The sequence below is a fragment of the Lutra lutra genome, chromosome 15, assembly GCF_902655055.1.
Source record: "Lutra lutra chromosome 15, mLutLut1.2, whole genome shotgun sequence".
In the NCBI taxonomy this organism is placed as follows: domain Eukaryota; kingdom Metazoa; phylum Chordata; class Mammalia; order Carnivora; family Mustelidae; genus Lutra; species Lutra lutra.
Window position 1 is genome coordinate 54532432 of NC_062292.1, and position 13244 is coordinate 54545675.

General features: G+C 34.8%; 1 protein-coding gene across 1 annotated transcript in view; it reads right to left on the reverse strand.

The window, feature by feature from the left end:
* The window catches only part of USH2A (usherin), a 705277-nt gene that overhangs the window by 616278 nt on the left and 75755 nt on the right, over window positions 1–13244 (reverse strand). Inside the window, 4 exon segments of the mRNA XM_047705734.1 lie at window positions 8329–8422; window positions 9551–9772; window positions 10486–10670; window positions 11641–11935. Coding sequence (XP_047561690.1) covers window positions 8329–8422; window positions 9551–9772; window positions 10486–10670; window positions 11641–11935 — 796 coding nt within the window.

Genomic DNA, 13244 nt, shown 5'->3' on the forward strand with positions numbered 1-13244 from the left:
AAGTAGTCATGGTTACTAATAAATTGCTCTGTGAACACTTGGCCACCCTTGCAGGTAATGATGTCACAAAATGATGACAGAATAGCTAAGTAGCCAACAAAGTACCAGTGCTTGGCGGAGGCACTGATGATTGCATCACTCTTAACCAAGAGTCCCTGAAAGATTAACATAACTATTAAAAGAAAATGAAAAATCATAAAGATGCAAGTTTCAACTGATAACACACTCCTCAAAGCTTGATTCTATCAACACGTGAATTCTTAGCCCAGGTAAAGAGAAGAGGAGGGGTAATGGGCATATTCTATGTAACCGTGTTAGATGACATAAATTTACATACCTAAGCTTCCAATCCCTAGGTTGTATTCTGTATCTAAGACCTGAAGCATACTTTTTTTATAGTTACAATGGAATTCTTGAGCAGGTGAACCAGAGATACATTATTGCAATAAAGCTAATAGCATAAGTAGTTAGGAAATGATCTTAAAAACAAAAAAAAATGTGAGGAGACTAGCAGTGGGGTAGGGGGGCATTTTAGAAATCTATGCACCAAAAGAATGCATGTTGAATAACTCCATGATATTAAATCTTAGAACATGCAAAGCCAATCTATAGTGACAGAGGGCAGACTGGTGGTTTCCCAGGAGTGAAGGTTGGGGAGGAGACACTGACTGCAGAGGAGAATAAGAAAATATTTAGAGAGACAAAAATATTCTGATCTTGAATATGGAGGTGACCACACAAGAGTATACATTTGCTAATACTCATCAAACTATATATTTTTAAATGGGTACATTTTATCATATGCAAATCATTTCAGGAAGGTTGCTTAAAAAGAACAATCACTAGTTGTGCCAGATGTTATCATGGTTCAAATTAAATAAAAGGTACAAAAAAATCTCTGTATTATGTCCACAACTGTATATGAATTTCAATTATCTCAAAATAAAAAAATTCACTTAAATTTTAAAATACATGTATAAGTAAGAGTGATTATCCGTTATCCAAAAATTAACCATTGAAAGAGAATATGTGTTTCTTATCAAATGATTCACAGAGTTAAATGCCCTGTAATCCTGAATTCTCCTTTGAAACATTCAATTCTGCTTGAAAGTTACTGAACAGTATAATCTTTTGGGATTTGTTTTGCTCTAGATTAATCCTAAAATGGAACCAGTAAACTATTCACTGTTTCAGTCATTTCTACAGGAGAGATGTCACAAATACTCTAAAATTATTCCCTATTAATGAAATATGCAACTATCACTTATGGTATGTAACATACATTAAACTCAAATCCTTAAAACTGCCAGTACAACCACCAAAATATGTCAGAGTTCCATACAGTAGTGCTGAGGAGAATCACTGAGCTTCTCCATGGTAGATGTTTCAGGTTTCACAAAATACAATGAAATATTTAAGAATAAAGTCAATTGGCTTGAAGTTTAACTCAAGATCAGAGAGGTCTTCAGTAATAGTTTTTCTTAAGAGGTTGCTTTGTTTGTTTTTAATTTTGTGAGCAGACAAAGGAAATGGGATATACCAATGAAGTTATGAATTAGTCAATCTTGCTATTCCCAGAATAATTAATCATGTATTCTTACTACTAGTGAAAGTCTTAATCTATTAAGAGGATGAGGTATTAACATAAGTGAGGTCACCCAAATATAAGGCCATAGACAGTAGTGTATATGGTAGCAAACCAAAGAATGATACTGCTCCAAAGAGGGTAATTGTTACCTTGAGTTAAGCTGATGGGGAAATATAAGCATAGTGTTGAATTATTTTCTGATTAATAGAAGCCAGAAATGCAGCAGAGGAGGAGGAACAGGAGGAGGAGGAAAAGGGAAAATTCTTTCCATAAATTAAGTAACAAATTATTTAAACATTGTTCCCACCTGTGGACCACTGATTATGACATCAACTTTATAAAAAACTAAATGCTTTATATAGAAAATTCCCTGGAATGGTTCTATGTCAGAACTTGCCTCTGAATTTGCCATTGTACTCCTTTCTCCAACTTCATTCATTTTCACTTCCTCTAAAAACACTTTCTTATAGGACTGCCAATTGCCAAGAACTGGCATATTCTCAAGGCTTACGTTTTCATCTGTTTGCCAAATGGCTGTAATATAATTCACAGAAGCCCTGTTTATTGAGTAATATTATTAATGGTTAGCATAATACTGTGAAATTGAAGATACTCTTTTTTGGATTATGTCCAGATCTTTAAAAAGAACACTGATTCCAATAGGAAATGGATGGCTTATATTAAAACTTATTATTTTAAAAAAGTAGAACAATGTGAAAAGCATTTGAATAAATATATTTTGAAATTATTATAAGATACCTTTTTCAGATATGTAAGCCCCACGTGTATTAAAATACTTTGAATGATAACAATAGGAGAATGGCATATTTTGAATGCTTTATAAAATCATTTCTCATTTTCAACACATTATTGAAAATATCATAGCACTGAGAAATCATTCAACACTCTATTGAATTTTTCCCTTCAGCTACATTTGCCAAACTTTGCTAAGTGAATGATATATGTTGCTTTTTTTATTTATGGCTAAATTCATAAATTATCAAAATATGTCAAGGAAGAGAATAACAAAAAAATTCAACTTTTTACCTTTGTTTCCAAAAGACACATAATATCTAAATAAGAAGCATTAAAATGTATTCTCAACCTAAATTATAGTTAATTATTTCGCTAGTTCATAATCCAACAGTCACCACCTGAGACCAAGTCTGAAAATCCCAACTTGAATTCTGAAACCAATCATGAGCCATGATTCATTTAATGGCTCTATTTTTAAGGGGAAGCATGAAATCATCCAAGAATCATAAAATATCAATCACTCAACTGTGAGCAATTAAAGAGAGAGAAAGGGGGGAAATGGGATGGGATATCAAAAGGAAAAGGGAGACAGGGGTAGGGGATGGAGGGATGAGAATTAACTAGTCTAAACAAAGCAAGAGAAGCTCAGGAAACAACATATCAGATGAAAGCATTACCCAGTCTTTAATTTGCATATATTGTACAAATTCAGATCAAGGTGCCTCACTGAATTCATCCCCAAGTGTGTTTTAACTGAGCTCTTGGTGAGTTTGGGGAGGAGGAGTGAGGTTAATAAAAGATATTACTGATTGCAAGGAAAAGGAAGTGTCTATTTAAAGGAGAAGATGTTAGGAAAAATAAAATAAAATGTCACTTTAACTGTAAAATCAAGAACAAATCAAACTGGCAAAAACTTAAATACACAATTATGGCTGAATAAAGAGTGAATCAATCAAGTTCACCTAATTAATTTCCTTTCTGGGACAATATGATAAGCCATACAATCAAACACACTAAAATCAATGCTTTTTAAAAAGATTTTTTTTCTCATGATACTCTAATCAAACCAAATTCAAAGCCTATAGATGTTAGAAATCCAAAAATATGTAAAAGATTCCTTCGTTCAAAGCAATTATCAACCAGTGGTGAAGACTAAAAGTATAAATTAAAAGATCAACAATATAAAGCAATGATCTGGAGAATAAGTTCAAAGGAACATCTGAATTAGAACATGAAAGTTTTGGCTTGAGCACATAGAAAGAAAGAAAGCTGTAACAAAATCGAAGACTGAGTTGAAAGTGAGGGCCAGGACTACATCCTAAATGTGCTAGAGGAAGTCTGAATTGTAAATAATATTCTTGCTAACTATATGCACTAATGTTGTCACTGGAAACAAATTAGATCAGATTTAGAATCTCAGAAGATAGAAATGGAGTTTCTAAAATCTTGACAGATGGTTTTTAAAAAACAAGATGTTCCATGATATCTTATAACAAATGACAGAAAAGCAAAGTGACTAATTAAACACACATATGAGGCGAAGTTTAGGAGACAAGTAGGAATCTCTGACAGTGCTACATTATGAGGTTAATAAAAGAAATCCCTGATTGCAAGGAAGGAGAAATATGCATCTTAAAAAATCAAAAGAAGAAGACACCAGAAAAAATATAATAATTGTTACTTTAAATTTAAAATCAAGAACCAATCAAGTTGGGAAAAAATTAAACACACAATTATGGCTGAATAAGAATGAATCAATCAAGTTCATCCAATTAATTAGTCCTTATACTGTAAAGAATTTTAAATATGTATATGACAAAATATGTCAATATTTTTTTTCATGGTACTGATATATTTCTTTGTTTCTATTTGTATTAGTTTTGCTTATGAAGTCCCTAGCTTAAGGTTTAGAAATTTTAATCCTTATTTTAATAGATTTATAATTACTTTTATAGTTAAGTCTTTAAGTCACTTGGACTTCTATACATACGATGAAGTAGGGCTTTAACTTTTTTTTCCCCCAAATTGATATCAATTGCCTTAAATATCACTTACCAAAGACTCCATACTATTTATTTTTTATCATTGATATGATTGTTACTGCTGCTATACTTGCTTTCATAACAGCTGTGACTGATGTTGATGCTGGCTATTTCTATCAGTGAATATCTATCAATTTCTTTTCCATTTACTTCTTTTTCTTAAAGATGTAACTAAGTCTCTACTTCAACCATAAAACGTCCCCTGACCATCATTAGACAACATTTTACTAGATTTTCAAATAGATAAATTTACTGATATCAGTAATGAATTCAACTTAATTGCTACAAATTCTGCATCAAAAGACTCTTCTGCTACATAGACACTTTGTATAAATACCCTTTAGATGCAGGATTCAGACCCTTATTTTTAGTGCCATTCTATCCAGACACAATTAAAATTAAAAATTGTTTAATAGAACACAAAAACACTAATAAAACAAAAGTAAAAGTAAAGTCAAATCCCAAGGTTTAATCTTAGTTTTTACTTTTCCGATAGAGTTTATTTTTAAAAACATTTTCATCTTTTTAAATTTTTTTTAATAAGAACACTTTAATTTATTTTTTTTTAATTTTTTTTTTATTTTTTTCAGCATAACAGTATTCATTATTTTTGCACCACACCCAGTGCTCCATGCAATCCGTGCCCTCTACAATACCCACCACCTGGTGCCCCCAACCTCCCACCCCCCACCCCTTCAAAATTCTCAGATCCTTTTTCAGAGTCCATAGTCTCTCATGGTTCACCTCCCCTTCCAATTTCCCTCAACTCCCTTCTCCTCTCCATCTCCCCTTGTCCTCCATGCTATTTGTTATGCTCCACAAATAAGTGAAACCATATGATAATTGACTCTCTCTGCTTGACTTATTTCACTCAGCATAATCTCTTCCAGTCCCGTCCATGTTGCTACAAAACTTGGGGATTCATCCTTTCTTTCTTTCTTTTTTTTTTTTTTTTTACAGCTTTATAAACATATATTTTTATCCCCAGGGGTACAGGTCTGCAAATCGCCAGGTTTACACACTTCACAACACTCACCATAGCACATACCCTCCCCGATATCCATAACCCCACCCCCTCTCCCAACCCCCTCCCCCCATCAACCCTCAGTTTGTTTTGTGAGATTAAGAGTCACTTATGGTTTGTCTCCCTCCCAATCCCATCTTGTTTCATTTACTCTTCTCCTACCCCCTCGACCCCCCATGTTGCATCTCCTCTCCCTCATATCAGGGAGATCATATGATAGTTGTCTTTCTCCGATTGACTTATTTCGCTAAGCATGATACCCTCTAGTTCCATCCACGTCGTCGCAAATGGCAAGATTTCATTTCTTTTGATGGCTGCATAGTATTCCATTGTGTATATATACCACATCTTCTTTATCCATTCGTCTGTAGATGGACATCTAGGTTCTTTCCATAGTTTGGCTATTGTAGACATTGCTGCTATAAACATTCGGGTGCACGTGCCCCTTCGGATCACTATGTTTGTATCTTTAGGGTAAATACCCAGCAGTGCAATTGCTGGGTCATAGGGTAGTTCTATTTTCAACATTTTGAGGAACCTCCATGCTGTTTTCCAGAGTGGTTGCACCAGCTTGCATTCCCACCAACAGTATAGGAGGGTAATTTATTTTTTAAAAGATTTTATTTATTTATTTGACAGTCAGAGATCACAGGTAGGCAGAGAAGCAAGCAGAAAGAGGAGGAAGGGAAGCAGGCTCCCCACTGAGCAGAGAGCCCGATATGGGGCTCGATCCCAAGGCTCTGGGATCATGACCTGAGCTGAAGGCAGAGGCTTTAACCCACTGAGCCACCCAGGCATCCCGACATTTTCATCCTTTTGAAGGCTTCTTTTTCTACCAAAAATTTCCTGAAATAATTGATATTTTAGGCTCATATCAATTTATTTTTATTCAAACCCAGTAGGTAGACCAAAATTAAGTTTAAAAAGTTATACTTATTGTGCATGGTATAAGAGAATAGTCGAGTTTCATTCTTCTGTTTATAGCTGTCCAATAACCTAGCACCATTTATTGAAGAGACTGTCTCTTTTCCATTGGATATTTTTTCCTGCTTTGTCAAAAATTAGTTGACCATAGATATGAGGGTCCATAATCTGGACTCTATTCTGTTCCACTGATCTATGTGTCTGTTTTTGTGCTAGTACCATGCTGTCTTGGTGATCAAAGCTTTGTAATATGACTTAAAATCAGGCAACATGATGCCCCCAGCTTTGTTCTTCATTTTCAACATTTCCTTGGTGATTTGGGGTCTTTTCTCATTCCATACAAATTTTAGCATCGTTTATTCCAGCTCTTTGAAAAATGCCATTGTTATTTTGATTGGGATGGCACTGAAAGTATAGATTGCTCTGGGCAGCATAAACATTTTAACATTAATTCTTCTGATTCATGAGCATGGAATATTTTTCCATCTTTTTGCGTCTTCTTCAATTTCTTTCATAAGTGCTCTATGGTTTCTAGAGTATAGATCCTTTACCTCTTTTGTTAGGTTTATTCCTAGGTATCTTATGGCTTTTGTTACTATTGTAAATGGGCAGTTTTCTTAAAGAATGAAACAAAACTGGGCCACTCTCTTACATCATACACAAAGATAAACCCTAAATAGATGAAAGACCTTGATGTGAGACAGGAATCCATCAAAATCCTAGAGGAGAATATAGGCAGTAACCTCTTCAATATCATTCACAGCAACTTCTTTCAAGACACATCTCCAAAGGTAAGAGAAACAAAAACAAAAATGAACTTTTGGGACTTCACCCAAATAAAAAGCTTCCTCACAGCAAAGGAAACAATCAACAAAACAAAGAGACAATCCATGGAATGTTAGAAGATATTTGCAAATGAAGCTACAGATAAAGGGCTGGTATCCAAGACCTATAAAGAACTTCTCAAAGTCAAAGCCTAAATAACAAATAATCAAGTAGAAAAAATGGGCAGAAGACATGAACAGACACTTCTCCAAAGAAGACAAAAAAAAAAAAAAAATGGCTAACAGACACATGAAAAAGTGTTCAACATCATTAACTATCAGGGAAATTCAAATCAAAACCACACTGAGATACCACCTTATACCAGTTAGAATGGAAAAAAATTGACAAGGCAAGAAACAAAAAATGTTGGAGAGGTTGTAGAGAAAGGGGAACCCTCTTACACTGTTGGTGGGAATGCAAGTTGGTATAGCCACTCCGGAAAATAGTGTGGAGTTTCCTCAAAAAGTTAAAAATAGAGCTACCCTATAACCCGGCAATTGCACTAAAAGGTATTTACCCCAAAGATACAGACGTAGTGAAAAGAAGGATCACATACACCCCAATGTTCATAGCAGCAATGTGGACAATAGCCAAACTGTGGAAGGAGCCAAGATGCCCTTCAACAGACAAATGGATAAAGAAGATGTGGTTCATACATACAATGGAATATTACTCATCCATCAGAAAGGATGAACACCCAACATTTTCATCACCATGGATGGAACTGGAGGAGATTATGCTAAGTGAAATAAGTCAAGCAGAGAAAGACAATTATCATATTGTTTCACTTATTTGTGGAATACAAGGAATAGCGTGGAAGATATTAGGAGAAGGAAGGGAAAAATGAAGGGGGGTGGAAATCAGAGGATGAGATAACCATGAAAGACTATGGAATCCAGGAAGCAAACTGAGGGTTTTAGAGGGGAGGAGGTGGGAGGATGGGTTAGCCCAGTGATGGGTATTAAGGAGGGCGTGTATTGCATGGAGCACTGGGTGTTATAAGCAAGCAATGAATCATGGAATACTACATTAAAAAGTAATGATGTACCGTATAGTGACTAATGTACCATGATAACAATTTTTTTTAATTTATATTCACCATTTCTTCATCCCTCTCCCATTTCCACTTTTTTAAAAATATATATCCATGTATCAAACAGAGAACTCACGTGAAGTCCTTGGGTGAAGCTGTCTAGAGAGCAGAGGCATTGATAGGGCCGACTTGTTGTATCACACTTATCAGCATGACCATAGCACTGACATCTGTGAACAGGAACATCAGACAATTCCTAAGCCAACTCAACTATGAATATATTTAAGGACCTGTGAATATATCCACTGTGTGGATCCAACAAGGAAGTCAAGTATGTTAATCAACACAAAATTCAGTTTCTCTTTTATCATATAGATGTTCATGAAAGTTGTTGACTGATCCTAAAGTACTGGATAAAGTGTTATCAATATCCAAACCATATTGTTCTGAGAAGGTAATTTTTAAGACTCCCTAGGAAAAGAGTTGAGGGTTGTTTCCACCTACGACAGTACGTAGCAAACTTGCCAAGGCATTTACTGAAACTGTTAAAGACAGAATTGGAACTAGAAAGTTTAAAATAAACTGCAGGATGAAATTAACATATTTCAATTATTTGGGATGTTTTCCCCCAAAGTTAGATGGTGAATATTTAATAGTATTATTATTTATTTTATAGTATTACTAAACAAACAATACTTATGGTTTGGTATTTTGGTCTGTTTCTAAAGATGTACTTTATTTACAGCGCATATCACTCTTCTAGCACAATTTGATTCTAAATATAACCTATATGTGCCATTTCCATACCAGTATCTCCAGTTATCCATGTTTTGATATATTGTGAGCCATGTTCTCAAATATAATCAGATGTTTATAAATTATTTAGGGAATATTAGTTTTTCTTCCTAGGAAGACAAATATTCCCCATAAACTTGTGAATTGTAAACTCAGAGAGATCAAGCCCTGTATTTACAAAGTGGATGGTAATATAGTTGTAACTTGAAATCTAGCTCCTGCTCTCTGATTTCAAGAACACTTGAAAATTATATTCCAGAAAAAAACTAGGAAAATACTTGGTAAATTATTTCTAAGCCCGATTCAGGGTATCATACCTTCTAAACCCAATTTTAGCTTTTGAAAATCGATTCCATAACAATGTGGTCTTACATACAGAAAAGAATTACATACATATCTTTCCGAAAAATCTTAGAGTAGGAAACCATTTCAAAATGTGAAGTTTGGAATCTGGCTTGATCGAAATCTTAATGTATTTTTAAATAAGTATGACAAAAATCTGGTTGAAAACAAAACTCATAGGGAAAAGGACCCTGCCATCAAAGTGTGGTAATTAACATTACCTCCCAGTGATGGTGATTTCATTGACTGCATAGTATCTGTGTCTGAGGCTGATAGGAGTCTCAGTTGTATAGTACTGTCCATGAAAATGAAGTCTTATTTGTGTGGCTTTTACAAACTCTTGAAGAGATGGGGTATTATAAAAGTCATTGTAGCCAGGTCGATGATTTGGTCCAGGTGATAGAATGCTAAATGTGATGTTACCATGGGAATATGGAGTAAAACTGTTGGTGAAAAAAAATTTAAGTCATTAAAAGCTATTCATATTTTTAACAAAACATCATAACTTTGAGACATTACTACACAATATTTGTAACAGCTTAAATTCTTCATTCTGGGAAACATACATATCTCAGATATTTCATGTGCAAATATAATAGCATCACAGAAAAACATAGTAAAACATTTTCTAGAGGGCATAATAAAACTCTATTAATATAGATAACTTGCTAAAACAATTGAAAAATCAGATTATAAAATCCAAATGAGACTATAAACAAAAGATACTGTCAAGTCTTTTAAGAGAACTCAATTTTTTAATTAAGTTGATTTATTTATTTTAGAGAGAGAGAGAGCAAGGGAGCAGGGAGAGGAGCAAACAGCTAGGCAGAGGGAGTGGGAAAGAATCCCAAGCAGACTCCATGCTGAGTGCAGAGCCTGATATGGGGCTTTATCTTACAATCCTGAGATCATGACCTGAACTGAAACCAAGAGTCAGTTGTTTAACAGACTAAGACACCCAGGCCCTCCCATGAGAATTTCAATGCAGTTTAAAACTCAAGTTGGGGGGACTCTTAAAAGAATCTGCCTCAAGAAGGTTAGTGGTAGAGAGAAATCTCTACCAGCCTAATGAGTTAGTCTACCTTTGCTTCTTATTAACACAGTAGTCTATTAAAATGAACTCCTTCAAATATAGTTATTTGTTAAATATTCATACGTGGAAAGCTGAAGACAGTTGACAGAATCAGGATTTTCCAATTTTCCATTATTTTCCATGCCAAAATCTCTGCAATTTCTAGCAAAAAATTGCCAGTCCTCCCAATCTAGGTTGTCCTCCTTCTTCCTTTGAATCCTTATTGCTGTTGGTTGTGGACTAAGGAATTGAATGATAATATAAAACACCTGAAAATGGATAAGTTAATCATTGTCTTTAAGTTTTAAATTTGACCCATCAGTATAAATCAAACCAGGGAATTGTTAGTTTCAAAAATAATAACTTACTTCCTCATAATGATAATTATCAAATATTTATTGGACAGCCAGAGACTTCATAGCCTTATAGTAAAAGGAACACAATCTATAATTGCATATCCATCCTTTCCCAAGGATTCTATAAATTAAATGCAAATTAAGTTTGATAGAAAGACATGGAAAAAGAACCTTACTTACATGAGGTAATTGTTATATAAGTTCTTTTTAAGTAATTACTTAGAATAAGCACCTCATAAATATAAATAATAATAAATATAAATAAGTAAAAAATAAATATAAAAATATAAAATATAAATAAAAAGAATTATTTTCAATATTTCATATGATTTCATAAGATATCTAAAAAGTAGGCCCTATATATTTTCTTTTAGATATTTTTATTTTATACATTATTATATACTACTTTAGTGAAGTAATGTTCAATTGCCTAATTCACCTTGTAATAGATTGAATTGCATCTCCAAATAGATATGTTCAAGAACTAACTCCTGGTACCTGTGAATGTGACCTTTGGAAATAGGGTATTTGCAGATGTAATTAACTTAAGGACCTGAAGATGAAATCATCTTACACCAGAATAAGAAGAAAAAACTGACACACAGAGAGAAACAAGGAGGAAGGCCTGTGCAAATAGAGACAGAGATGGAGTTATGTGGCCATTACCCAAGGAACACCAGAAGTCACCAGAACCTGGAAGAAGCAAGGAAAGATTCTGCACTAGAGTCTCTGGAGGGAGAGTAGCCCTGCCGATACTTTCTTTTTGTACTTCTGATCTTCAGAACTGTGAGCGAATATATTTCTGTTGTTTTAAGCCACTAATTTAGTGATGACTGGTTGTGGCCATTACAGGAAATTAATACACCCCATTATTTCAAATTACCTGATACTGTCCATTTTCCAAATCTATCGAAATAGTCACTCCTTGATGAAGCTGGGTAATATTTGTAAACACTTGTGAAACCCACGAAGTAACAATATCATTATCATTGACAAAAGAAAGAGGATGGGCTTCAGGATTGAGCCGTAACACCCTATCAGTGGTTGTGTCTTCTGCGTCATTGGGAATGCAGTACCGCTGTCCCAAAGGATGGACCCTAGGATGGCTGCCAGGGCAGCGGCAATGGGACTGGATATGCAATCTGAACAGATCTCCAGAAAAAACTTCCAGAATCTCCCTGTGGGTGTAAGAAGCAGACTGTAAGGACAAATAGTTCAGCAGTAATAGAACTTCCAAGGGTTGTTACAAATGAATATCACTATTTTAATGCTTTGATTACTACCCATTTAATTTTAATTATTTTCTAAACAGAACATAAGATCAAACTCATTCCTGGCCAAGCAAACATACTCATAAAAATGGATATTAGAAACAGTAAATTCTTAAGTGTTAACTTTTTACATTGAGAAGCATAGGTAAGTCCTGGTCTGAGATATTTATTTAAATATCATAATATTTTATTGTGCCTATTTGTGATGGGGAAAAAAAAAAAGTAACATTCATTTAGGTTGTTAAACTGACTTACCCCGAAAATGAATGATAATATATTGAAAATCCTAAGGGTTATAGATACTGTTTCCAATTCATCCATGGGAAAGAAATAAGAAAGCAAGTATCATTTTGTCTGCTGCTGTTTTAAGTAAAGGGACTGAGGCCAAGACCATTTGTCAGTGGTTTCCTGTGACTCATCAGTACAGATTTTGGCACCCTAAAGTGCTTCAATGGCTTTGGATCACCTGGCAGCTGCCAACAGTCAAAGAATAATGCCAATTCCAGGCAGACATATTTAATTTTTCCATTAAGGGCAATATAGCTGTTCTAGGTCAGAATTAGTTATTCTATTTATAGGCATTCTTTCCCATAATACCTTTCCAGACATCTTAGGTAGGCCAACACCAGTAACCCAGGTATAACTAGAGAGATGAGGCTTCTTCCTTCAGATTCCACTGGGGGGAATGGAATCAGGCAGTTTTTCCCATTCACTAAATCACATAAAATCCTACCTTCTTCTTCAAATCTTATTGTTATTTTCCAATTGATACCAGGTTTTGAATGGGACCAAAAGTGACATCTTGGCTCCCAGGAAAAACTTTATTAGCCCCCCCAGATTATTGTAACACTGCTCTCCAGAATGTTAGGCACAGGTGATTCAAAGGGTAGTGAGACTGCTGTCAGGACATCTCCCTAATAATGTGTTCCAGTGTTACAGCACACTTTGTTCAGGTATCTCACGATTATATAGATTAGTAAAGAATGTTTATATTTCTAATGGACATACCACTGACCATAGAAGCACCTCGGGAGCAACACTTCTCAAACTGAAAAGAGCTACTCCTGTTATTTGAAAATTCACAACACTAATCTATATCTTCCTTTAAGAAATGTGAATGGGGCGCCTGGGTGGCTCAGTGGGTTAAAGCCTCTGCCTTCGGCTCAGGTCATGATCCCAGGGTCCTGGGATTGAGCCCCGCATCGGGCTCTCTGCT